Here is a 27,684-nt window from a genome sequence, read left to right on the forward strand (position 1 = left end):
TCGTGCCGAGCCCGTCAGGATTGGCAGGGATCTGTGTCCTTGTTTGGCTTCAAAGCAGGGGCCCAGGAAGAAGAATCATGAAAGATGCCCTTGCTGGAGGAAACGTCTGGGAGCCCGGTTGGCAGCCTCCCTCTGGGCTTCGCTGAGAAGAGGCAATAACCACACCCACGGCCCAACGTCCCGGTTCCCAGGGGAAGTGGCAAGTAGCACCTGCTACACGCAAGGCCCCAGGCAGACACTTCCTTATACATGACTTTACAGTGTTAGAGGGACAAGGTCTTAAGTCCCGTAAAGCGGGAAGAGGCGCTTTGTGGACTCATATTCACAGAATACCCTCCACGCAGACGAAACCAAAACGAGGCCAAGGAACCTTCTCAAGGTCTACTAACCAGTGGGAGTGGGAGCGGGAGTGGGAGTGGGAGGGCTGGGTCCTGACGACCACAGCCTTGACAGCCACACCACACTCACACGCTGAGAGCCAGCCTTGCCTGCAGGAAGAGGAGGAGCTGGCCCGCAGCAGGGCAGAACTGTCACCCCCTCCAGATGTGCAGGGACCTGGGGGGACGCTGAGCAACCCAGCGCTCTCCCCTCAGGCTGGGAGGTGGCAGCCGGTCCGGTCCGGAGGCCGTGTTCGCATCCTGGCTCTGCCACTCCCCGGCCTGGTGAGCTGGTGCTTCCGGCTGCTGAGCGGGGCAGGAGGCGGCAGCCACCTCCCAGGGCCGCCGCGAGTTACACGAGACACCCGTAAAAGACTATTAACACCACGACGTATTATACCTCCCTTTATTATCTCTTTACTGCCGTAAAAAAGTGATTCTATTTCTAGAGACCAAACAGCATACAGAGACATTCTCAGAAGAGAATCCCTTCGTGCCCAAGCCTCTGTGACTGATTTTAAATCTGCTCACCTGCACAACAGAGATGGCTTCGTAGCGGAGGGGGGTCAGGGCCCTCCGCTGAGATCCGCTTTTCCTCTGCTCATGCCGCGGCTCCCCTCGGAAACCGGCACCACAGTGGGCCCTGCCCTGCCACAGGAAAACATATTCCTGGACCACAGGGCGAACAGGGAACCTCGGAACTGGCCTTTGACTTTTCAGAGTCCAAGCACACTGGAGGCCACGCACAGCGGCCAGTCCCTGGTGAGCTGTGTCTGGGGCATCATGGGGCAGGAGGCTGGGCACCAGGGGGGTGTGGGCAAGAATCCAGGGGGGCCTCAGAGACTGACAAGAAAGTTTGAGGTCTGCTCCACCACTGACTGTGTGACTTGGACAAGGTGTGAGTCTCCTGAGCCTGCTTCCTCCTCTGAAAATACAAAGGGCAATTCCAGCTGACAGCCCTGGTGGCACCCCTTCCCCACCGAAGGCAGAGAACATGCATGAAATGGTCTAACGGAGGGCCTGGGCTGGCCTGATCCCGACCCTAAGTGTCTGTAAAAACAGTTCACGTCTCCAAAGCCCTCGACCACCCAGAGCAGCAGGGCTCCAGGAACCTCTTCCCTCTTGGAACCATCTCCACTGTTCTCTGTTTCCAGTGAGCCCCAAGGCCTGGCCTGAGACCTGTGTGTTCCCGTGGAGCTGGCAGAGGCTCACAGTCAGTGGCTAAGACTGAAGTCTTAGCGGCTCCCACCCTGGGGCCCCCCCCAGCTCCAGCAGGGAAAAAGCAGAGCAGGACTGCTCACCCCGACTCGGCCTCGCCGCTGCCGGAGGGGCCTGACAAGGGCGGCCCCTGCCCCCACTCAGTGTGGGCACACCTCACCTCTTCACCCGGCTCTGGGGAGCCAGCCCTGCCCAGCCTACCCACTCTGGTGGGCTCCAGCACCAGTGCTCCTCTTGGACCAGTTCTCTCCGGTTCCTTTCCACCTGACTGCCCCCTCTGCAGCCATCCCAGTCCCCCTGAGCCCAAGGAGGCCTAGGACGGGGCCCAGGGACGGGTGCAGGCCTCGAAGGTGCGGACGCCAACTGGGGTTCCACTCTGGAGGCCGGCTGGAGAAGAAAGGCGGGAACCACCGCCCAGGGGCGAGGGGGCGCTAGCAGTGGCCACAGGCTCCTCCAGGGGAGGTGGTGGCGGGAAGGGGGTGGCCTTGGGAGAGCAGTGGCTGCCACTCGGGGGGCTCGTGGGCTGCCGCACTTGTGCCCCTTGTTCTGAGAAACGGCAATGGTCGTGGCCGCGGCGGCCCGGCGGACTGCCTCCGGCCCCTGTGCAGCCGCCGCGACGAGGGGTCCGGTCCGCGTTGGTGCGCTGAGAGGCAGCCTGTACAGCGCCGCGGGCTGCGGAGTGAGAGTACGAGGCAGGCTGAGCACCAGGCCCCCGCTGGCCCCTGGGGCACCGGCGAACGGCAGGAAAAGGCCCGTCCTGCCCGGAGCCGGGCCCCGTCCCCGGGCAAGGTCCCGCTCGGGCTGCACTCCGCGGCCGGGCTATGGCGCCGCCACCACACTCTGCTCGCCGTGGTCCACGCTCCAGAGGCGGTAGAACTCCGCGAAGTCCACGTAAGGCTCCACGCGGCCATCCTCGCCGGGCGGGAGCGAGTGGGCGGGCCGGGAGCGGAAGAGGCCCCCGTCAGAGCTGGAGCTGCTGCTCTGGGTGTGCGTGTTGGTGGACTGCAGGGTCAGGGTCGGGCTCTGGCTGGGAGCACAACAGGGGCAAATCAGTCACAGGCCGTGGCGTCTGGCCAGCCCCTCAGGGCACAGGCCACAAAGGCAACCACAAGAGCCAGCCGGTCAGATGTTCTTCGGGGCAGAGGAAAAGTCAAATGTATTTTTGAAGCTCTAGCTACGTGTGGCTATTTAAATTAACTAGAGTTAAATAAAATGGACCCCTCACTTCGGTGCTCAGTAATTACGCGTGGCTAGTGGCTACCGCGTAGGATGCAGAACTTGCCACCCTCAGAGCGGCGCCAAGCTGGACGCCATCCACTCCAACCTCTCCAAATCCATCCTAGACCAAACCCCACTGGTCACAGGCAGGCCAGGGCTCTTCTCCCGGAAAACCTCCTCACTCCCTCCTCCTCGCTCCTCTCGCAAGCTGGGTGGGGACGGGCCCCCCAGGCACCCACCCTGTGCCACACAGCCTGTGACATCTGGGAATTACCTACTAACCCACTGTCCCGCACACTCCCAGCACTCAGAGCTGGGCCAGCCCGGCAGCGGCGGGGGGGTGGGGGCGGGGGGGGTGGTGGCAACTAAGCTCCGACGCGGGATGGAGGGACCCAGGGAGCTGGAGGCACAGAAGAATGGCTGGTTCTCCTGCCTGGTCTGGGATGGCTGCTATCACGCCCTGCCTTTGTGGACACAGCTGGTGGCTCCTCTGAGCAGCCCTGCAGGGGTGGGGAGGCCACCCGTACAACGCTCAGGATGCCCATCACTCAGCTGCCTGGCAGGCCCCTCCAGCCCACAGGGGTGGCGGCAGCAGTGGTGGCAGTGGCAGCAGCCTGGGGGCAGGGAGAAGGAAAGGCCCCCTGCGAGGCACAGGGAAACCTTCCCGGTGGCCCTTCCAACCGGCCAGATCCTGAGTGGGCTGGGTGGGGCACCTCTATTATTCTGTGCAGGGCTGGAATGTGGAAACCAGAGCCCAGCCCCCTGGTGTGGCAGGTGGGGGTACGTTCCCCAGACGTGGAGGGGGCAGGGCAGACACCAGACCTGTCAGGCAGGTCTGCCAGGAGTGAGGAGGGGGCCTGCCCACCACACCCCCAGGCTCCAGACCCCCTGCTGCCTCCACCCCTCCCCCAGCCTGAAACTAGAGAACTCGCTTCAAAGCTAAAATCGGACGCTTTAGTCAGAGAGCACTGGCTCTCATAAGCCGGCACAGGCCAAACAATGTCCCACAAGCACAGATACCATGGGGGAGGCCCCCCAGATCACACACTCCAAGACGGGAGAAGAGAAAAGAACAAGAGGACAACCTTCCCATTAAATGAAAACAAATGCATGGCACCTGCAAGAAGAAATGAGCAGCAGGCTGTCAGCAGGAGCTGCCTGTCTCCACCCCCTCCCTTCCGGCTTCAAGGAGCTGCTGGAACCTGCAGCCTCCCTCGGAGGCTAGGGAGGCCTCCCCAGGGATGGAACTGGGGGATTTGAGAGGAACAAGACCCCAGCGCATCTCAGGGCATCTCACCCAAGGTTCCTCAGGCACAGGACGTGGCCCTACAGCCACTCCTGTCCAGGGACCCAGGGCTGTGCCCAGGAAGCAGGCCTGAGATGGCTGGGGCTGGGGGTGGCCGCTTACTTGGTGAGGGTGGGAGTGGCTTCATCCAGGGTGGAGGCGCTGTGGGCCCCATTGACTAGCTGGCCCTGGGAGGGCATGACGAGGGACAGGGTCACGCTGGTTTTGCTGGTGCTCTGGGCGCTTGAGTAAGGCACGGATACGGGGTACACGCGTCCTCCTGCAGCTTTGGGAGGAAGAGAGTGGTGGGCTACAGGGCGCGGCTGGGGGGGGACCCTGGGGTGGCAGCAACAGGGCCGCTCCAGGGCCTGAGAAGGTAGGTGGTGGCCCGGCTCGGATCCCCTAGCTTGACCCTCTGCCCCTTAGGACAGCGAAGGAGTATCTGTGGCAGAGACTCTTCCGGGCCCAGCAGGGGCCTCCTCTCAGCAGCAAAGCACTGCTGGTGCTCAAAGCAGGAAGAGAAGTGCTGAGCTGCCTCAACGAAAGGGTTACTGCCTGGCTTCCCACGGTGCTTTAACCCAAGGGCTAAGTATGCTCCTAGTTGAGGTTGGCCCAACAAAAATACGGTTGCAATAACAAGCTAGAGAAACTCCAGTAACCCCGGTGTCCGTGGGAGAACAAATCCATCTGATGCTTGAGTGCTAGGGCTTGCTTGTTTGAAAAAAAGAAAAAGAAATGCAGCCCCCAGGAATTGATGGTCTTGACACTAAAGCAGCACTGGGAGGGAGAACAAAAGAATAATTCTTCCTGGGCAACTTGATTTAGAATTAAAAAGGTAGAGAGTAAAGTGTCTCTCCCTCACCTCTGACATGCCCAACCTCGGCTACGTCCCTTCCTTCTAGGGCCTCAGTTTCCTTTCTGTGAAAGGGTTGTTAATGAGGACGAAAGGAAATATGCGGGTGAGGTGGCTGGCGCACAGCAGGCACCGAGCCCGCAGCGGCCGCTGTCCCCGCGACGTGGCGCTGCAAAGTGCTTCCCGCGCACTCAGGTCTTTCAAAGGAGGCCAGGGCAGGTGGTACTGTCCTCATTTCACAGACAGAAAGGGAAAAATAAGCACAGCTCAGAGAGCTTTCAAGTCAGGGCCTGGCCTGGAACTGCTCAAAGCTGGGCCTCCCGACTCCACTCCGCCCCAGGCAGCAAGGCCCCAGCCCCAAACGGCCTCCGGCACCTTCCTAGTGCAGGCTTGCGCACACATACCTGGGGCGGGGGAGGGTGCGGCCTGGCTCATCTCTCCCAGGGGGTAGCCAAAGTTCCGCACCAGCAGGGTCATGTCCTCGTGCCTTGGGCAGAACTTGGCACGCTCCCCGCCACTGGCGAAGGTGTCACTGTGGATGCGCTTCACCCGGTCCACCACGGCCTGGGCCACTGCATCCAGGGAAGTCTGCTTGGCGAACTCCGTGTCGATCATGGCGGCGATCTCCTGGGGGCGAGGGGAGCAGAAACCTGGTGAGGAACGAGGGGGCCCAGGGAGTGTAGGCCACACCTTCACAGCCGAATCAGGACACTTAGGGGTCACCAGCCAAGCAAGTGGACGTCCCCACCAGCCAAGCCTGCAACCTGAGCTTCTCAAGGTATTCAGGATAATTCTTTTGGAACTTTCTCATCAGAAAAGGTGTGACCTTGTGATTTCTCTGATTTTTGGCTTCCACACACCAAAAAAATGGGGGATAATATCCACCTCACTGCATTACAGCGAGGATTAAATAACATAATGGATGTGAGGGCACTTCGGAGACTACTAAAAAGCTCAGTACAAATTGTCATTATTATTCAGCTTTCTTTCCTGGAACAAACTTATTGTAGGAGATGATATGTCGATTTTGTCAGAAATTGAGGATACAGGATGAAGAGAGGGTCCCTGCCCTCAGAAAAGTCCACTGTCCAGTGTATTCTAGAACCCAGTAAAAGCCACTGGATAGTCTTATCGCGAAGAGCAAAGAAAGGAAAAAAAATCACATTTATGGTAAGATAAAAAATATAAACACAAAATCCTCTACATGATGGCTGGCTGCAGTCTCTTGGAGGTAGGAGGGCAGGGGCAGGTAACAGGAAATGACCTGGGCCCGGTCCGGGGGGCTCAGCTCCAGCACTGACCAGCTTTGTCACCTCAGGCAAGACCCTGAACTCTGTGAGCCCCAAGTTCCCTAGCTTGACATGGCAGTGAGCCCCTGCTCCTACTATGTTATAAGGCTACTGGAAGGAATGAGATAAAATAGATGAAAAACCTTGAACACAGGTATTGGGAGACACTTAGGCACCTAAGACTTTCCCTCATTATTTTTAATTAGGACAGAGCAGAAAAGGTTACCTTCTCACCAGAATCACAGATGGAAGGAGAAACGCAAGCTGAACTTCTCTGACTGACCCAGCAAGCCCAGGTCAGGTAAAGGCAGCTTCCCTTCTAGATCATCCTCGATGTGACTGCCTCCAAGTCCCACTTTAGTGACGACCATCTGACACGTGCATTCCAAGGTGCAGGAAAAAGCAGCAGCTCCTCCTGGCTGAGAACCTATGTCTACCACGCCCAGCCCTCATCACAACCCCACAAAGGTAGATGTCATCATCCCCGTCTCAGAAACAAGGAATGAACTGTATATCATCTGCAACTCAAAGAGGGAAGCGAAGGAGGCAGTGGAGCGGGACCTGGGCGGGCCGCACGACTCCTTGGCCAGCGCTCTGTGTACCAGGCCGCGCCCCTGCTGGGCTTTCCTCCGCGGCCCACCCGGGCCCTTCCCAGACAGTCTCCAGAGCCACGTGTGCCTGTGGAAATTCATTTCCCTCACCCTCTTCCCTTAGGCTTTGCTCAGGGCCCTGGGAACTGACACTGCTTCAAGCCCAGATGAGCAAAGCTTTTGGGTAGGATGGGTGTTCTTGGAACTCTGGGCTTTTTCTTCCCCCAACTTTGAACCCAGAGAAGATGTCTGGTGAAAGCATGTGAGAATCAGAGCTCTGGGGAGCATGCCACCCTGCAGGCTGGCCAGCCGTGCTCTCCTCGGGCCCAGCTCACCTGGTTGGCCTGCCCAGGCCCGTGAGCTGCCTCCAGGGCCTTGTACAGCCCCTCGGACATCAGCACCAGGAAGCCAGTCACCCCATCCAGGGGCTGTGCACCGTGGATTTCAGGCTCCGCGATGATGGGCTTGGACTTGGCGGCGCTGTAGGAAGAGAGCAGAGGGGACAGCTGTGCTTGGAATGGCCCCCTGGGGACACTTATTCCGGTGAGAAGAATCTACACCCAGAATGTAAAATAAAACACACATCTGACAAGAGGAAAAGAAAGAGAGGAGAGAGAAAACCAGAAAAACAGACCTGTCTTCTGAGGGCAGCTCTTAAAATAAAGCTCAGAGGGTCAGGAAAGCCAGGGGGAGGCTGGGGTCACAACGGCCAAGATCAAATGCCCAATCCTGGTCCCACTCCGCATTTCCGGTCCACAGAGCCGGGGGGTGGCAGGGGGAGGGTGGGACAGCCAGAGGGATGGGTTCTCTTTTAAAAGCCCACTCCTCTTGGGCTCCTCCAAGCTGACCCAGGCCCCACATACACTCTAGCTGCAGAGGGACTATGAACTGACGCACCATCAGAGCTGCTCAATGTCGGGAAGCTCCAACATGCACACATGCACACATGGGCAGGGATAAGAAGATGTTCCTGGCAACACGATTTGAAAGAGTGAGTCTGGCAACATCCTGAAAGTCGGTCCATCAGTAGGGGCGGGTTAGGTGAGTGCTGACAGCTACACACTGGAATCCTAGCAACTGTTACCAAGAATGCTGCCAGCCTAAATTGTAGGTGTGCAGGAATGGAGGAGTGGGTGCCTATACTGAAAAAAGTGAGGTGCACAACACTGGGCGCGGAATGCTAGCATTTGTGGGTGTTTTGAAAAAGCAGCTTGCTCCCTCCCCACCCCCAACAAGCACGCGCCATGCGCAGGGCAGGCGGCGCGCACACACACGCGCGCATGTACACAGAAACTCCAGGGCAGGATACCTCAGAAACTAGCAGCTTCTGAGGAAGGAGTCTGGGCTTGGGGTGGGAGGAAGATTCACTTTTCACTGCATATCCTGGGCACTGTTTGAATTGTTTTAAATCACAGATGGACCTTTCCATAAAGCAAACAGAACTCGACAAATTAGAGACAAAAGGTTCCAAATGTAATTATTTAAACCTTGTGAGGGTAAGGAGCTGTAACACATGTTTTCTAAGACACAAGATGGGCATCTCACACACACACACACACACACACACACACACACAGTGTTCTCGCATACAGGGTCGCCGTAGTTCAGGACACGAGCTCTGAATTCAGCCTGCCTGGGTTCAAGTCTTGCCTAAGCCCACTATTAGCCCTGAGACCAGGCAGGCTACCGAGTGTCTGCATGTGTCAGTTTCCTCATACGAAAATACCTTTGGGGCAATAACAGCACCCACCTCACAGGGCCTGAGGACTGAATAAGAGAACGGATGTAAAAAACTGTGCACGGGCTTGGATGAAGGCTCACGTTATTATCATCGTCTGTTTGCTATGAGCAGTGGGTGGCATCCAGAAGGGACAACCCATCTGGCAGCCCCGCCCTGGCCCCAGCCATGACAATACCGACCAATAGGCCTTCGGTCTGTCTCTATCCATACCAGGCAGCTCATGCCAACTCTGGCCTCTCCTGCCAGGCCCTGTGGCACTGGTTGCTGCCCTTGGCTTTGGCCCAGCTCCCCACCTAACCCCTTGCCAGCCTAGCTCTACAGGACCCCAACTCCTGGCCTGCTGGGTCCAGGGCCTGCCCCACACCAACCTCTCTGGGAGAACGAAAGAATCTCCTTGGGCTCCATACTACCTCAACTGTACCTTTTGTTCCTAGAGCCTAAAATCTGCATCTGCCCCAGGCCTCTGGTCTTACAAATGGGGGCAGCTGGGCCGGCCACTCACCTGAGTAGGTCGATGTCAGTGTAGCCGTATTTGACCTTGTAATCCCCAATGCGCCTGGTGCTCTCCTGCCCACAGATGACCCCCACTTGCTTGATCTTTCCTGCATCCAAACCTACCAGAGGAAGAACAACACGACAACCTCAGAGTTTGTTCATAAAGAAGAACCAAAAGAAGGGGATACAGACATATCCACAAAAACCAGGCACTGAACAGGAAGTGAGATCATAGCAGGCACCTTGGAGGGCAGTGAGCCCAAAGTCCCCCAGTGTCCTCAGCCCCCATCCCCATCAGAACACCCGTGGCTGAGTCCTCCCCTACGGGACAGCAGATCCAGCACCGCCCAGCTCAGCTCCCTCTGCAGCCTGGGCTCACAGGGAAGGGAGAGGGTGGCCATGGCGGCAGCTGGAGCCCCAGGACTTCTTTGGCCTCTCAGTCTCCACCAATAACAGTGCATACCAGAGACTCCTGGAGGCATTTCACATGTAGTAACTCTTTCAATCCTCACAACACCCTGAGGTAAGTGTTACTATTATCCTCATTACACAGAACGGGAAACTGAGGCACAGAAAACTTGAGTAAGTTCCAAAATCACCAACTAGTAAGTGTCAGAGCTGGGATTCAACCCCAGGCAGGCTGGCCCCAAGCCCAAGGTCACAGCCCGTCCACTTCATGCCTCTCTCTACATGGCCAACAGAAGGCACAGGGCGAGCCACCAGGCCCCGCCCCCCACTCACCCAGCTGTGAGAGCCGGAAGAGCTCATCCTCATTCTCTGTGGTGTGGTCCACGTTCAGCTGTGTCACCTGCAGACCATCCACCGTGGATTTGCATAAAAGTGCACGGTTCGTACCTGCAGGAGAATTTGAGCAGCTGAGCGAAGACTGAGAGCACAGCGAAGAACAGGACACGTTGAGAAAAGAGAGAAAAGGCAAGCATCTCACACATGGAAATCCTTGAAATGAGCAAAGAAAATAGGCTCAGACCACTGGAGCCAGTCACCAGTCAGGGAGAGCTGATAACATTAAGGAATTAGGTTAAACTTTTCCAGTGACATCCGAGGACAGTTACGATTAGGATTTTAATAAGAGACCTTCTCTCTAAGGAGCCACACTGCAATATTTACAGATAGCACGACACAATGTCTGGGTTTGCTTAACAACAACGCGGGGACAGAGGGCTGTAGATGAAGCGAGGCTGGCCGGGGAAGGGATGCTGGGGCTGGGGGATGGGCCCACAGCAGTTCATTAAATGCTCTTCACTCTGCTGTTTATTACAGTTTTGAATTTTTTCCATAACGAAATCTTAAGGAAAAGAGGAAGAGAAAAGGGACCGTATCAGTGGGGTCTCTCCAGAGCCCCTGCCGTAAACTGCACCCTGAGGGCACCGCCTTCTCGGGCTCCCAGATGGCCCTTCTTCACCTACAAATCCAAATGTCCCTGTGACCTCTCACCCTCCAGCCCACACCCAGCCCATCTTGCCGCCCTTCATGCCAAGTGGGTCTTCCACAGCCGGGCAACCTCTTCCAGACAAGGAAGCCACTGAGGTAGCCCAGAGAGGGGACACAACTCCCCAAGGCCACAAGCCAGTTAGGGGCACAGGGGGGACTCAAGCCGGGACACCAGCCTCTCAGCAGGTACTTCAAATGCCCCGGGCTGGGACTGAGACGTCCTATGGAGTTAACGGGAAACTCTTAGTGGTCTCAGGACGCTCGAGGTGGAGGTCTTCCGTGTCTGGGAAGCAGACCGCCCAAAGGACACATGGATCCCGAGGCTGACCTTCTCCCCTGCTCTCCCATCTTGGGACAGGCAGGTGGCTCACCGACATTGGCGACATAGAGCCTGTTGTTGAGAAGGACCGCCACCACGGCCATGGCTCCTCCCGAAATCTCCTTCTCCAACGTCTTGAGTCTTTCGAGGATCTTCTGATACTGAGGAGGCAGCTGGTGCTGAGGGACGCCCTAGAAGCCATCATCGGCGGTCAGAGCGGGCCAGGGCCTTGGAGACCATCTCACCAACCTCCCTTAAAGAGAGAGCATCTGAGGCCCGGCCGGGAAGGAAGCTGGCTGCAGCTCCAGGGCAGGCTTCTTTCAGCAGAGCCAGGCGTGACCTAACTCGTCCCGTCGGCCCTGAAGGTACCTGCGCATGACGTGAGCAGGCAGGTGACGAGGCCTGGACAGATTCGGGCAGAGGACCGACCTGGAAGGAGCTTCTCTTACACCCTATGCCCACCCCAAGTGGAGTCTCAGAGTGTGGCTGCTCGTAGCCAGCCAAGGAGGGCCCTAGGAGGGCAGACCCGTTGCCACCCGCATCCCATCAGAAACTGTCCCCTAACGCCTGCTGCTCTGGCCCAGTTGTATCAATGGCCTGGGAGGGACATGGCAGATGAGTCCTTGCTCCTAGCAAAGCTGGACCTTGATCTGCTTCTCCTGGGGCACAGGCTGGAGACGTTACCTCAGGCAGCTGGGACTGGAGGCTCGCCTTCTCTGCCAATGCGTCGTCGATGGACTCCAGGAAGCTCCTCTCCACCACATCGAAGGCCTGGAGGCAGAGGACAAGGAGGCAAAGGCCAGTTCAAACACCTCTGTCATCTGATGCTGAAATGCTCACTATTAACAGCAACAAGTTGTATCAGCTGCAGGTTACCACGTGATGGGGCTTCACACGGTGCACCACCAGGCACTGCTGCTCCTGCAGAGCAAGGTCTGATAAAGATGGCCCCGCGGGGCTGGTGCCTTCCAGGTGGCAGTGCAGAGCGACCAGAGAGGCGGGACGCGGCAGAGAGGTGAGGAGCACAGGCTTGGAGTCAGGCTGCCTGAGGGTGACAGCCAGCTCTGCACTTGCCGGCCAGGCAGCGCGGCCTCCTCATGGATCGATGAAACAGACGAAGTGCTGCTCTGAGAGTGACTGAGGGTATCCACCCCGAGCACCCAGCGCCCGGCCCAGACTAAGTCTAGGTCAGTGACAGCTAGGGTCATTGCCACATCCTGAGGGCCCCTCAACACAGCTCATGCTGCCACCTTTCCCAAGGGCACCAGCTGAGAATCACTGGCACTGGGCCCTAAGGCCATGGCCGGTGCTCGGGCCCTCAGGTGCCAAGGCAGGATAATGGCTGGGAGCGCTGTTTTCGAGGAAGAGGAATCCACACTTCTCATCTAAAACTAAGTGCCCCTGGACTTGCTTCCAAAAGGAGATGCCAGGAGGAAAAACTCCAGAACAGCAGCAAGCAGAAACGCAGAAGTGGCAAACAAGCACGAGCCAACTGGGAGTGAGGAGGCAGGGCCTGGGGAGCCCGCAGTGACTAGCGGCTGAGTGCCTGAGCCACACGGAGGGAGAGGATCACCCTCAACGACCTTGTTTCTACCAGGGCTCAGCAACTGCCACCATACCCCACGTCCAAGGTGACGTCCATAATCCCCTTCCCCAGGAGCATCTCGTCCAGAGCCAACCCTGCCAGTCGTGGGGAAGGACTGCTGCTGGCTGCCCGGCCCTGCACCTGGGAAGTGGGGTGCCCCTGCCGCTGGGAGAGGCTCCCAGAGCTGGTTCTTCTGCAGAGACAAGGAGCCAGCGAGGTCTTCAGACCAGCCCCGGGCTAACCGCAGGCTCTGCAGTCGCAGGGCCGAGGCCCAGGGAACTCAGCCACGGCCAGCCAGCCCGAGCCCCAGTACCTGCAGCAGGACCCGCCGCACGTCGGCCTCAGTGTGCTCGGCGCTGAGCTGGCCCAGCAGGAGCTCCGCGGACAGCCGCTGGGCCACGAAGTTAGTTACCCGGTTGCCATCGTAGCCGTTGAAGACCCCGTACAGGAAGCAGTTGTTCTCACTCCTGACAGAGGGAGAGGGCAGGAGGTGGCCTGAGACCAGGGACTCACAGAAGAGTGATGCCAGCTCCAGAGTGAGGGGGAGGAGGGAAAGGCATTGGGGAGACAAAAGACACAGCAGCTGTGGCTTCAGGTGCCCACGTGGGTCCCCCACTTTGACCATCATTGCACTCTGGCCATGACCTTCTAGGATACCCCTGCCCCCTGCAGCAGGCCTTCAGCTGGTCTAACGTCTAGATGTGGAGGGGACAGCAGCAGACACCACCTCCCGTGGGCCATATCTCAACAGGAAGCCCCAAGGAAAACAGCTGCAAAACTGCTTTCTCTTGCTTGCAAACCTACTTCTGATGCCCAGGAGAGCGCTGCCAGCACCCTCACCTGAACTTGAGCCAGTTGTCCTCTGGTGGGTGGCTCTCAGTGCCCTTGCCATCAGCAGAGTAGCTGCGGTTGGAGGCTGAGCCAACTCCAGAGAGGTGGCAGAGTGGCAGGTCGTCCGTCCAGCTTGGCTGCAGTTCCTGGGAAGGACACCAGGAAACCAAGACGCATTACCTTCTCGCCCAGGGCAGACCCCACCTCATCTTCTTTTTCTTCCCCGACAAAAACCTAGCAGGCCCGGAGCCCCACCCAGAGGGTTCCACTTCCTCCTGGAAAACAATGATGCGTGTATGAACAAACACCTGCAGAAGGGTTTGCGTGGTTTATGGCTAATCCACAAACTTCCCCAGGAAACCTGAAAAAGACTAGAGTTCCCACATGCAAGGCTCAGCAGTGATCTCCAGGAGTGCGCTACGCTATGGAGCATGAGTGAAACACACATACACAAATGAAGCAAACTCCTCGTATAAAACTCTTTGGTGGTCCCCACCTTGCACTGCAACGGCTCTGACTCCAATCCCTCAGGCACTGGTTAAAACCGCAGATTTCCAGGCCCCTCCCACAGAATGTCTGATCCTGGCGGGGGCTCAGGATATATGCAGTGTAGCCGGCTCCTCCCAGGGGACGGATTCAAGCAACCCAGATCCACACCTAGAAAAACTGACTTAGAAGCTCAGCCTCAGTCACTCTTCCTGGCACTGGGGTCACCACGCCCTGGTCCCCACTCCACCCTGGTGTCGTCCTCTCCCGTCTGCCCCCCTGCCATATGCTTCTCCACTAGTACCAAATGCTTGCAGTACCCTGTCCGCATCCTGCTCTTTCCCTCTGCGTGCAACACTCTCCTTGTCCTTGTCTAATAATTCTCCATGTCCTTCGGGACTCTGGCTTGGGAGTCACCGCCTCCAGGAAGTCTTCCTTCAGGAAGCCCCTCCCCAGGCTTGGTTGCCAGCCCTCTTGTGTATCCCTACTACATTTGGCCCCCCACTCTTGCCTGTGTCTGACTCCCATTCTACCCCACGGATCTCAAAGCAGGCTGTTCAGTATAACCACAACAGAGCTTTAAACACAAACACACACACATATAAACAGAGCTGTCTAGGAGCCAGCCCAAACACAGACTCTGAATTCCCTAAACCTCCTTGGGGGGGGCACTCTGAGCACCTGCGTTTACTAAGCCCCAGAAACGACCCTGACACCAGGCGCAGGTGTGATCCACTAACTCACTGAAAGCCTCCCCTACACCCAGCCCCCACTTGAGAGCCGTGCCTGGTTCACAAAGGCATTCCCGTGCCCACCAGTCTGAACTAGAGCAAACTAAAACTGGGAAAATCAAAGTTCAACTGCAAGGAGAGTAAAATTTGGATTGAAAGCTTTATTGAAAATTAAACAAGCACGAATACCGTGCACAACTTCTTACAAGTTAGCAGTAACAGACTTCAAAAAAGGATGTGAAAACTACTTCAACAGGCTTTTGCAATCAGACATGTAAAAAGCCTGTGGTTAGCTTTCGTGGCAAATTTCATCTTTTGTTTATTTACATACTGACAGGGAGTGACTTTATAGCTTTTTCATTTTCATTTTTTCATTTCAATTGCTTTTATGCTGCATTTATTCCAGCGCTTTAGTTTTGTGCTTTGCACCCTGGAGCAACTTCAGCAGGGTGTGGGAGTTTGTTTTTATTTTTAAATTAGCGTATAGTAAAATTGCCTTTCTGGTGGGCAGGTCTATGAATTTTAACACTCGTAGAGATTTGTGTAACTACTGCCACAATAAAGACACAGCACAGCCCATCTTCCCCAAACACGCCCTCATGCTGCCCCTTTGAAGCCACACCCTCCCCTAACTCCTGGCAACCACTGACCTGTGCCCCATCACTCTACAGTCTTTTCGAGAACGCCATAAATCAAATTATGCAGTGCATAACCTTTTTCTTCCTCTTTTTATTGTGGTTAACACATATAACATAAACTTTATCATCTTAACCATTTTTTAAGCCATCTTTAAGTGTACATTTTACTGGTATTAAATATATTCACAATGTTGTGCAGCCATCACCACCATCCATCCCCATAACTCTTTTCATCTTGTAAAACTGAAACTCTATACCCATTAAACAAAAACTCCCCGTTCTCCCTTCCCTCCAGCCCCTGGCAACCACCATTGTACTCTATGTCTTTAAGTACATAACCTTTTGAGACTGGCTTCTCTCACTCAGCATTATGCCTTTGAGATTCATCCAAGCTGGTGCGTGCATCAACAGTTGGTCCCTTTTTATTGTAGAGCAGTATTCCATCGTATGGATGTAGTACAGTTTATCCATTCATCCCCTGAAGGGCATTTGGGCTGTTTCCAGTTTTTGGCAATTATGAAGAGAGCTGTTATAAACACTCATGGGCAGGTTTCTGTGTGAACGTAACTTTTCATATCTCTAGGGTAAATACCTAGGAGTGAGACTGCTGTTTAACTTTATAAGGAACTGCCAAACTGTTTTCCAAAGTGGTGTACCATCTGCATCCCACAGGTAATGCACGACAGTTCTTGTTGCTCCACATTCTCATCACACGGTTTTTTTTTTTTTTTAGACATTCTAAGAAGTGTATAATGATATCTCATCACAGCTTTAATTTGCATTTCCCTAATGGCTAATAATGATGTTGAGCATCTTTTCATGTGCCTATTTGCCATTCACATATCTTCTTTGGTGAAGTGTCTCTTTAAGTCTCATACCTATGTTTTAATTGTGTTGTTTGTTTTCTTAACTACTGAATTTTGAGAGTCCTTCATATATTTTGGATAAAAGTCTTTTCTTGCATATGTGATTTGCAAATATTTTTCCCAGTCTCTACCTGCTATTTCATTCACTTACCAGTGTCTTTTGTAAAGCAAAAGTTTTTAGTTGTGATGAAATCCTTTTTTAAAAAATATTTATTTATTTTCCTTATTTTTTTGGCTGCGTCAGGTCTTAGTTGCAGCACACAGGATCTTTGTTAAGGCATGTGGCATCTTTCGTTACAGTGCACCGTCTCTGCGTTGCAGTGCTCGGGCTTCTCTCCTGTTGTGGCGCACGGGCTCCAGAGCACGTGGGCTCTGTAGTTTGCAGCACGCGGGCTCTCTCACTGAGGCGCGCGAGCTCAATAGTTGTGGCCCCTGATGAAATCCATTTAATCATTTTTTTTCTTTCATGGTTCATGCTTTTGATGTCATGTCTAAGAACTCTTTGCCCAGTCCCAGGTCAAGGTATCTTCTGTTTTCTTCTAAAAGTGTTATAGGGACTTCTCTGGTGGTCCAGTGGTTAAGACTCCATGCTCCTAATGCAGGGTGCCCAGGATCGATCCCTGGTCAGGGAATTAGATCCCACATGCATGCTGCAACTAAGAGCCTGCAGGCCTCAACTAAAGGATCCCTCATGCCACAACTAAGACCCAGCACAGCCAAATAAACAAATTTAAAAATAAATAAATAAAAAATAAAAGTGTTATAGTTTTACATTTAGACCTGTGATCCATTTTGAGTTAATTTCTATATAAGGCAGGAGATTTAGGTAAATTTTTTTTTTTTTTTTTTTTTTGGCAAATGGATGTCCAATTTTTCCAATACTATTTGTTGAAAAGACCATCCTTTCTCTGGACTTCCCTGGTGGCGCTGTGGTTAAGAATCCGCCTGCCAATGCAGGGGACATGGGTTCGAGCCCTAGTCTGGGAAGACCCCACATGCCGCAGAGCAGCTAGGCCCGTGCGCCACAACTACTGAGCCTGCGCTCTAGAGTCCGTGTGCCACAACTACTGAAGCCCGTGCACCTACAGCCTGTGCTCTGCAACAAGAGAAGCCACCGCAGTGAGAAGCCCATGCACCGCAACGAAGAGCAGCCCCCCCGGTCGCCGCAACTAGAGAAAGCCCGCGCGCAGCAACAAAGACCCAACGCAGCCAAAAATAAATTTTTTTAAAAAAAAAGAGTATTTTAAATACCTCCGGTTACTTTAAAAAAAAGAAAAAAAGACTATCCTTTCTCCATTTAATTACCTTTTGCACCTTTGTCAAAAATTAACTGGCCATACACGTATGGGTCTATTTCTTGACTCTATTCTATTCCATTGATCTATGTGTCTATCCTTCCACCAACTCAATGCTCTTGATGACCACAGCTTTATTAATCTGTATTTAAAATCTACATTATAACATCAGTTGGTGTGATGCCTCTAACTTTATTCTTTTTCAAAACTGTTTTGGCTATTCTAGTTCCTTTACCTTTCCATATAAATTTTAGAATCAGCTTGTATCTACAAGAAAATCCTGCTGGGATTTTGATTGGAATTGTTTCAAATCTATAGATCAATCTGAGGAGATGTGACATCTTCACTATGTTGAATCTTGCAATTCATCAAATGCTATGTCTTTAAAAGTCCTTGTGTCTTCTTTATGGGATTTTAAAAATTCACACAACTTCACCACAAGGGCTAAAACGCTACCAATGCCTACTAGCAGTCTTTGACAACAGAACATATGACTAAAAGCTACTAATGGAAAAGGAACAGCAACAAGAGCTGAAATTCTGCTCAGCTCCTGATGATGCTGAGCATTTAACTCTTTCAGGTCAAGCTACAGGGAAATAAATCAAAACAAAAAACTGCTTCATAGTAACACGAAATTGTTTCTAGTTTTAATCCTGACCTGTCTCATTTTAAAGCAACAAAAATGTCTCTCTTAACATAAGTGAGAACTTCAGTCTTTGGAATCCACATATGACATTATGCAATGAGAGTATATTTGATTAATACATATATTCATTCAACAAATGTTTACTGAACATTTACAACAGGCTGGCATTACTCCAGGTGCTGTGGACACAGTGGAGAAAACAACCGAGGGTCCTGGCTTGAAACTTCCTTTCTAGGGAGAGAGACTTCAAACATGTAATACGATAAATAAACAAGGCACTTTTAGACAAGGAAATGTGCTATGGAGAAAATACATCAGGGTAAGGGGACAGACAGTGGTGGGGAGGGCTCTTTCAGATGAGGTGGTCAGAAGAAGCCTCTCTGGGGAGGTGACCTCCGAGACAGACCTGAACGATTATGGAGCAGTGGCCATTTCAGAAAGTGGGGAAGGAGCCTTCCAGGCAGATGCAAAGACCTTGAGGTAGAAAATAAAATGACTTGGGTTTAAGGAAGTGTGAGGCTGGCGTGGCCTCTGTAGTGAGTAGCGGGGAAAGTGGCTTGCTCCTGCGTTCCCACACATGCATGCACGTGTGTGCCCAAGTAGGGACAGTGTAAGGCCTTTTAGGCCACAGAAAGGAGTTCATTGCCAAGGAATTATATTTCAAGGAACAGATATTGCCAATCATCCCCTATGTCTTAGATCTGATTAATATACCTCCATCACCAAGGACCTCACAAAGGTCTCAGGCAACCTCGCAAGTAAATTTCCCAAAGAAACTCCTTTTTCTAGGGTCTGTCTCCTGCCTCCAACTGGGATGAAATTAAGCATAAGATTAAGCAGAGGCACAAAAGCATCTCCCCAACTAGGAGTGTCCCCTGTCCTGAAAAGATGGGCCAAGAAGCCAGTATTTGGCACCCCAAAGTGTCACAGCTGTTTTAAAGCATGGGAGGAGAAGACATTTATACTTTCTAGAATCCTGTCTGTGATTAAAACTGAGATTAAGATGGATTGAACTCGTCCTCTAATTTGAGATGAACAATATGAATGTGTCGCCCACGATGCAAAACCTGTCATCGATGCTGCAGTCACAGTGTTTCCTCTGCCATTATCTAACTCCCACAAGGGACAGAGACAGGCTTCCAGGGACTTAAATCTTTCCAATAAATTCATACTTTCCAGCAAAAAAAATAAATATTACCCAAGCAACTTATGGGCCCACTCGGCATTGAGAAATACACTATGAAAAAGACTAGTACATTAGCCTTTCACAAGGAAGGAGACAAACTCAAATGGATGACTGAGGAACTTGCCACATCAGTGTGTCGTGGCAGAGGAACAATTCATGTAAAAGCACTTCACGATGGGAGCTCACGAAGCTGCTCTCAGGAGCGGGCTGATGCCGCGCTGGTTGCTGCAGCCATGCCCGGCTGACATGAGCGTAGCAAGCTCCCCAAACCAGAAGGACTGTGTGTCTGACAGTGGTCAACCTACTTAACAAGCACCTTATTCTTCAGAAAGTATTTATGCCTAGTGTCCGGATACTTCTACAGTGTTAAGTGCTTTTTCTGAAATTTGATTTTCATAATGTTGGGCTAGTAATATTTTGGAAATGCATTATTTTAGTAATTGGCAATCAGTGTTTAGGTCAGTGGGTAAAGACTCCAGGGCTTAAGGGCAGTGTTTGTCCATTTCTGATAAAAACACTTAAGGAAACAGTAATTGATGGATATTTTCTTAATGTGCCATTATATATATACTTCGGTCAGTCCTAATACCAGCACCTTACTTAGTGGGTAAACACAAAAGGCATTCGCATTAGGATCAGGAACACAGCAAGGATACCTATAATCTCCATTACTTAATAATGAACTGGAGGTGTTAGCACATGCAATTAGACAAGAGAAAAGAAGGAGAGCATACGACTTGGAAAAGACGTACAGTTAACTCTATTTGCAGTTGATATGATGGTATTTGGAAACCCTAAAGAATAAATAATAAAACTAACTCAAATGAAATAAATCAGTAAGGTGGCAGGATACAAAATCAACACAAAAAACAACAGCCTTCACATACTTAAAGAAAAGATGGGCATCTAGCCTCTACTTACTGTCAACTAAAATAACAGTCTTTTTCCTCTGAAGTTCTCTTGAGTCAGTTCCCCAAAACCACACTCCTGTACAGTTTTTTAAACTTAAATTTATATCGGTTGGATTATATCTTAATGCTTTCATCTCAGCCATCCAGCCTGTTGACATAGTTTTGAATCTCACCCTTTGACAGATTAACAATCTCACTCAGCTGTCTATCTTGTACAGATAAGGCCTGCTACAGAGTGTTCCAAATGACTTCTAAAACACCGTGACCAGAACAAAAAGCGTGGGAAGCTAACCCACTTCTGACAGGAGGTGTCTGCACCAAACACAGAAGGGAAGTAACACCTCCGCCAAAGGTTTATGATACTTGAAAAGCCATATGTATTTTTGGAGACTCAAATAAAGAGGCTACTGACCCTAGAGGTACAGTCACAGAAACAAGCACATACTTTAAAACAAACCATTTATATATGAACCTTGCTGAGCAAAGTTCTCCTATTTCACATTGACATTCTTTAAACAATGAGTTTCTAGCCAACTTGGCTTGCTATTTAAATAAAGAAAGAAGAAATAAGAAAAAAATTACCCAAAGAGCATATTAAATAGTATCTATGGTAAGGCAGAGCCCCCCCCCTTCTGTCTTTCCAAGTCCTATCCACCCACAAAAGCCCGGCTCAAATCCCACTGGTGCCAGAGGCCCGTGTTTCCCAAACCTCAACCATCCACTCACCATCTTCAACAAATCATCCATTTCATGTTTTTTCTTTAATCTGCCATTTTTTCTTTTATTCAAATGACTTCATTTTGAATGTAAACTTTTCAGTATTATAAGTGGAAAACCATTATTACCTGCCAAATCTTGATGGTAATAAAAAAGGAAAACAAAACAAGGTTATTAAATTCTAGCTGAACTCATGGGCTGCTGCACTCTGAGCTGAAGCCCTGTTCTCTCTGTTGAGATAAAGGGAGATTAGCAAGAATCAGAAAGGTGTTACATACATACTAGGACCAAACCAAGTTTATCTCCTGATATCATCAGAAAGTTTCAAAGAGAACTAAAAAGCAAATAACCTCCATATGTAAGGATGCATTTTACATCGGCATACACCTAACCACCTCACTGAATGTGTTCCAGGTTCTGGGAAAATACTGCCCAAGGCCGTGGGGCCCCTTCCCTGAGAAATCCATCCCGTGGCCTCACCGTGCATTCTGGGTACCTACTCACTGGCTATTAACTATTTGGCAACTTGTGGCAACTCTCAGGTTATAGCCTGGTATTGTTAATTGGCTACTTTATTTCACCGATTCAAAGACATGTATTTTCAACATTTTTAGTATCCCTGAAGTTAGTGTGTTACAAGTTAATTAGCAGGGCACTTTCTTTCTTAGTAGTATATAAAATAATGATGTGTCCTTATAATCCATAGTGTCTTAGACCCAATGACATATGGGCAGTTTCTCAGATACTCATGAGTGCTCCTTCAGCGACGGCCCTGCGTAGAGTGCAGTCCCCACAGCAGCTCAAACATTCAGTAACAAGCTGCCAGAGAATTCCAGGAGGTGCTACCCGTGTGGGAGTGGGAGAGTATCTGGTCCTCCCTGATTTCAGCAGTGGCCCTCAAATCATTCTCACCCTGCTGTGGCCGGGTAAGCTTCAATTGTATTCTCCCCCTTCTCTCCACCGCCATCGGGGATTATCCATACCAAGCATTCATTGCTGATTCTATTAAAACCCACCAGACTGCCAACACTCTTGCTTCCCTCCTCCACGTTTCTGAACAATTTTCGGAAAGGTCACGTATTTTCTATTCACACAAACCACCCACCCCTCCACCTCTGCACACACTGATGCACACTTTCTCCCACGCCCGCAAATGCCAGGCCCGCAGCACCAGCAGCAAGCGGTGCTTAGCGCCTGAACATGAGTCGTGAGAAGCTGAGAAAGGGGAGTCTCAGGCTCAGAGCCTCATAAACACATACAACAGTGAGTATGGCTCACTTAACTCTTTGATGGGTTACAAATTCATTTCTCACAAGAAAGAATCTGTTTCGAAAAGCCTAATTTTAACTTGATTGTCTGAGGGAGATTCCAAAATTCATATTTTGGTATAAATTTCTCTAGTTATTCAATTGTATTTAACCCATTAAGGGAGTCACACCTTGTACATATATATTTCAGCATTAGCACCTCATGTACACGTGACCATGTCACATAAAAATAGTCCATAAGGGCTTCCCTGGTGGCGCAGTGGTTAAGAATCCACCGGCCAATGCAGGGGACACGGGTTCGAGCCCTGGCCTGGGAAGATCCCACATGCCGCGGAGCAACTAAGCCCGTGCGCCACAACTACTGAGCCTGCGCTCTAGAGCCCGGGAGCCACAACTACTGAAGCCCACACACCTACAGCCCGTGCTCCGCAACAAAAGAAGCCACTGCAATGAGAAGCCCGCGCACCGCAACGAAGAGTAACCCCCGCTCACCGCAACTAGAGAAAGCCTGAGCGCAGCAATGAAGGCCCAACACAGCCAAAAATAAAATAAATTAAATTAATTAATTAATTTTTAAAAAAAGTAGTCCATAAAAGTCCCCACAGAGACTCATCTCAAACTCCTGGGCAGCAGAAATAGACAAAAGCATGATTCCAAGTTCAGGCCACAGCTTGAATATCAAATTATAGTATGAAAAGGCCGAGTGTTTTTGTGGGGAAAGCACCCGGATTCCTTAGAAGCAAAAAGGAAGCTCAGAAAGGGAGAATCATGCCCCCAGGAAGATGGCTCTGGGTGGGGGCAGCAGTTCTTTCTCTCCAAAAAGCCTAAAACACCCCGATGCCTCCTGCCATCTCTATCTTTCTGAATGACCCCCTTTTCCTTCCTCGCTTCTCTGGGACCGACCCCACTCCTGGCCCCCACCTCTTTCACTAGGGTTTCCATCAAAGGTCCTCTATGTTTTCATCACAAATATAGCACTAATACATTCTTAAAGGGGCTACTAATAATTGTGGAGCTTACCGTGTGCTGCAGCAGCTGGACCACATTCTGACGGCATATGAGATGGTTGTAGGTGATGGTCTAAAGGATGTTTTTAAGGCTGTGTGTTTAACATACATTAGAAGAAAAATATGTGGCTAGGACCTGTGATTTCATAGATATAATTGCTCAGGAAAAATTTGATTTCAAGTTGACTTTTAAAATAATTAAGTAAATAGTAGTTTAGGCAAAATTAAACTCTTGATTCTCCCTGCTCCCAGGGCACGCCTCCTCCAGGGCTCCCCACCTCAGTAAATGGCACCACTGTTGTTCCAACCAAAACCTTGTAGTCCTTCTCGACTCTTCTTCCTCTGTCACACACCTCACACTTGATCCGTCAGCAAACTGTATCAGCTCTTCCCCCCAAACGCAGCCAGAACTCGGTCCTTCTCACCACTCCTCTCCCGTCACTCTGACCAAGCCTCTGTCGTCTCACACCTGGCCCACGGGGAGCACCACGCAGCAGGTCCCAGGCTTCCACTCTCGCCGCTCAAACGCCTGCCTCTCGACAGAAGGCTCTTTCTCCAGCCACGAATCAGATCACTTCACACCGCTACTCAAACCCACCCTAGAGTTCCACATCACACTTAGCGAAGAATCCAAAGCTCACATCAGGATCCACAAGGCTCCCTCGGACCTCGGCTTCTACTACTCCCCCAACGTACTCCACTCCAGCCACGCTGGCCTCCCTGACGCTCCCCTAATAGGGGAGCCTTTGCACCCCTGTTCCCTCACGCGGGAATACTCCCTCCCACATCGCCCACCTCATCTCATCAAACGTTCAACAGTCTTCCCCGACCACTCTGTCTAAAACAGGCCCTTCACCCCGCTGTCTGTGAATCCTGCCTATTCTTCCTCGCAGCACCCCCATGTTATATTCTGGATATTATTATATCATATATAATCTGTACTTTTCTGTTTCCTATCTCCCTTACTAAAACATAAGCTTCACGAGGGCAGGGTCCCCTGCACCTACACAGTGCCTGCCACATACTGAGTACTCAGTGACATTTAAGGGAATGAACCGTAGGCCTTCATTCACATCAGGACTGAAGGTGGAGCTTCACGGCTGGAGGGTAACCACACCAGGCCAGGAGTGTAACGTGTTCATTTAATACTAACAACACTCCTGGGAGTCCTCTCGGGTGGGGAAACCAAGGTTCAGGGATGTTAAGTGAAAAATCAAGGTTTAGGGATGTTAGTGACTTGCCCAAGGCCATACAGGACCCGTGAGCTGTTTTATCAGGCTGTGAAGGGCCCCAGTTTTTTGGTTTTTTTTTTAAAATTAATTAATTAATTTATTTATTTTTGGCTGTGTTGGGTCCTCGTTTCTGTGCGAGGGCTTTCTCTAGTTGCAGCAAGCGGGGGCCGCTCTTCATCGCGGTGCGCGGGCCTTTCACTGTCGCGGCCTCTCTTATTGCAGGGCACAGGCTCCAGACGCGCAGGCTCAGTAGTTGTGGCTCACGGGCCTAGTTGCTCCGTGGCATGTGGGATCTTCCCAGACCAGGGCTTGAACCCGTGTCCCCTGCATTGGCAGGCAGATTCTTAACCACTGCGCCACCAGGGAAGCCCCCCAAGTTTTTTTGAAGCTACTTCAAAAGCTCATCTTTTCTTCAAAAGACCTTTTAAGGTACTACACTACCTGGGGAGCAAAGGTGAAACTCCTCACGGTGACATTCCACGAAGTGCTCTGCCATCTTGTCCCTGGCACTCCCTCCCAGCACCATGACAGCAGATCCCCAGCCCCTCCTGCAAGCCTGCACTGACCTGGTCAAATTAGGCCATCTGCAGCCCCTCAACACATTGACACTAGAGTGCCTTACACATCACATTAGTGATACAGGCTCCTTCTCCCACGCAGGACTGCAAATGCAGTGGGGGTGGACACCTGCTTTATTTATCTCCGTATCCCCAGGCCCACTAACTACAGACCAGCAGCTCTCATAGCCACCTGCTGAATGACGGTGTTTGAGCTACTCTCACCAGACTCAGGACAGTGGAGGGCAGGTCAAGCCCAGCACACCGCGTGGACCCTTGGATACCCTGTGAGCAGAGATGTCTTGATCATCATTAGCGTGGGAGGGGTCTGGTGTGGACATCCCTGCCATCCCTTTGCCTTTCATCACAGTGCTATGTGCTTAAAGCTAACCATCCAACTTTAAAAGATTGCACACCACCAAGGAACACATTCTGGAGCTAGCAAAGCTCGCCTCTGTCTAACCCGAGTCCCCTGGGCTCCATCACACCAATAAGGGAGGGAAGCCGGTAGCCACTTCCAGCAAGCCACGTCAGCCTACGACAGTTACCACACCAGCATCTGCCACAATCCACCCAGTATTTCTGGAATATTTACTACACTGGGGACATTTACATAGGGGCCCTGCCCTCCTACAAAGCAAAGGGCTAGGCCTACCTAACCAACTCAAGGATAAGGCCAAACTGCCAGGCAGCAGTAAAATAAAGGGACAGCCAAAGGTGTGGAGGGGAAGAGAGCATTCCCCACTGGGAAAAGCTGGGAATTGCTGTCCTGGAAGAGCAATTTCAAAGGGAGTCTACACAAAGCCTCTCATTAGATTACAGCAGTGAAGGCCACCCTTACCCTCCGGTTCCAATGCTTCAAGACCCCTTAGGGCAGTAGGGCCAAGATCTGCTGCATTTCTGTAAAGTCAGGGCTGAGGACTGGACCTGGCCTCAAATGCTTTACTCATTATTTTATAAACAATTTATTGAATGCCCGGCACCTAGTGGTGGGAGGTGCTGGTAACACTATTCAGTGTTACCCTCTCTTCAAGTTCACTTTCCACTACAGGAGGCAGACAAGTCCACAGGCAAGTACAACAGACTGCCATGTCTGAGGAGGACCCAGGGGACCAGCAACCTGCCCTCGGTCCATGGTGCCAACACGCATGTGCATCTATGTATATGAGTGTCAAAAGGATGCAGGGGCTGGAAGACACCAGTGACAAACCCATGAGGGTCCAGACTCGGGGGAGATGGGAGGGGGGAGTCTCAAGACAATCCTCCCACTGCCTGCTCTTACCTAACGGATAAGGAAACTGAGGCTGATGGAAGCACAGTGAGTTACAGCCAAGACCAGAACCCAGTCATTCCTTCCGTATAGCTTAGAGGTTAAGAGGGTTTCTGGAATCAGAATCCCTGATTTTAATCCTGCCTCTGCCACTTACCAGCTGTGTGGCCTTTGGCAAATGACCACCTCTCTGTGCCTCAGTTTCCTCATCTGTAAAACAGGAAGAATTACAGTACTTGTCTCACAGGGCTGTTATGAAAAATTAAACTTAGAAATATAAAGCTACTGGCACAAAGCCTGGGATATAGTAAGCGATACACAACTGGCTGCTGCTGCTGCTGCTATGTTTATTATTATCGCACGACCCGCCCAGGGCCCGGGGTAGGCTCGCTACCCCGGCTCTCTCGAAGGCCGCGCGCCACTGTCCCTGCAGGCTCCAGAACGCTCCCACCCTCCACGCGCCCCTGACGCTCGCGGCCGCTGGATGGCGAATCCGAGCCCCCGACGGCCCGGCCGGCAACGCGCACGCGCGCCGGCCTTGCGGGGCCGCACGCACCCGGGGTCGGAAATGAGGGGGGGCCGGCCCGGGAAAGGGGAGGGCGGCGGCCACACCCCGCTAGGGACGGGGAGGCGACCAAAGGCGGAGAAGGAGCCGCGCCTGCACCCAACAGGTCCCCCCGGGCTCCCAACCCCCACCCCGAAGAGCGACTGGGTTCCTCACACTCTGCAGCAGACTCCTCCTCTGCGCCGCCATCTTGGAGGGACCCCCGCAGGCGTGCCCGCCTCCCGGCAGAGCAGGCGAGAAAGGCGGCTAGAGCGGCCCAAAGCCGGCCAGGAGGACCGCGCTGCCAGAGAGCTTGCGCCCAGCGCCACCCTACGGCCGAAGTAGGATGCGGCCGTAGGGAAGCGAGCGCGCAGGCGCGCTCTTCCATCCTTTCACCCCTGAGAGATAAAGGGAAGGACGGCTTCCTTATGTGGTTGCCCTTCTTCATCTTTATTTACGAACTTTCTCCAGGATCCCTTTCAGGTGGGGCTCCTAAGACCCTGGATTAGGGTACTTTATGAGCGCTATGGGGGCGGGAGAGGGCGAATTGTTCATTCACTCAATAAATATTCATTGGGTGACTGTGCCTGGCCCTTTGGGGTGAAGCAGCAAGCAAGACAGGCCCTCCAAAAGCTAACATTTTAAGTGGGGAGGACAACATTTACATACGTAAGTCATTTCGAATGGTGCTGCTTACTGGGAAGGGAGTTTATGGATGTGGCAGGCGTGGCAGTGTGACAGGTAACTGGCGACAAGGAAGGGCAGGAGGGGACAGCTAGTGCACAAGGCACGAGGAAAGGGAGCGGGTGGGTTCAGGAAGCATGGGTGTCACCGAAGGCCGCTGTGGCTGGAACAGAGATGGAGGGGAAGTGAGGTGAAGGGGGTAGGGGGCAGGCTCTGACCTTGCTAGCCCCAGGCAGGAGTTGGGCTATTTGTCTGGAGGACAAAGGAAAGTTGTTGACTTCTGAGCAAGCCATTGACATGACCCTGTTGGTAGAAAGATCCCTTTGACTACTGTGTACAGAATTGGTGTTTAGAAGAGGATTGGCGTGGAGACAGAAAGACCAATTAGGGGAC

At 52.1% G+C, this 27,684-nt stretch overlaps 1 protein-coding gene across 2 annotated transcripts; it reads right to left on the reverse strand.

Moving 5' to 3' along the window:
- Positions 1-769: 769 nt before the first annotated feature.
- TAB1 (TGF-beta activated kinase 1 (MAP3K7) binding protein 1) lies at positions 770-26,839 on the reverse strand. Of its 2 annotated transcripts, none has more exons than XM_061206174.1 (11): positions 26,785-26,839; positions 13,263-13,399; positions 12,736-12,889; positions 11,522-11,608; positions 10,890-11,028; positions 9,808-9,921; positions 9,074-9,185; positions 7,166-7,310; positions 5,356-5,578; positions 4,222-4,384; positions 770-2,622 (listed from the first exon to the last, which is right to left on the reverse strand). In XM_061206174.1, exons 1-11 carry the CDS (start codon positions 26,815-26,817, stop codon positions 2,415-2,417), a joined length of 1,515 nt encoding a protein of 504 aa, XP_061062157.1. In that variant the 5' UTR covers positions 26,818-26,839; the 3' UTR covers positions 770-2,414. The 2 variants fall into 2 exon arrangements, with proteins under 2 accessions (XP_061062157.1, XP_061062158.1); XM_061206175.1 differs by having other exon boundaries at positions 2,510-2,618.
- Between the last annotated feature and the right edge of the window lie 845 nt (positions 26,840-27,684).

The sequence above is a fragment of the Eubalaena glacialis genome, chromosome 11 (assembly GCF_028564815.1).
Source record: "Eubalaena glacialis isolate mEubGla1 chromosome 11, mEubGla1.1.hap2.+ XY, whole genome shotgun sequence".
NCBI lineage: Eukaryota > Metazoa > Chordata > Mammalia > Artiodactyla > Balaenidae > Eubalaena > Eubalaena glacialis.

What these genes read in the sequence shown, in the direction of transcription:
- TAB1 (XM_061206174.1), bottom strand. Translation starts at nt 26,817, where the DNA reads ATGGCGGCGCAGAGGAGGAGTCTGCTGCAGAGT. An exon ending in TCCAGTCCCAGCTGCCTGAG is followed by an intron (nt 11,029 to 11,521) that starts GTAACGTCTCCA and finishes GATGGCTTCTAG; the next exon opens with GGCGTCCCTCAGCACCAGCT. An exon ending in GCCACTCCCACCCTCACCAA is followed by an intron (nt 2,623 to 4,221) that starts GTAAGCGGCCAC and finishes TTGTGCTCCCAG; the next exon opens with CCAGAGCCCGACCCTGACCC.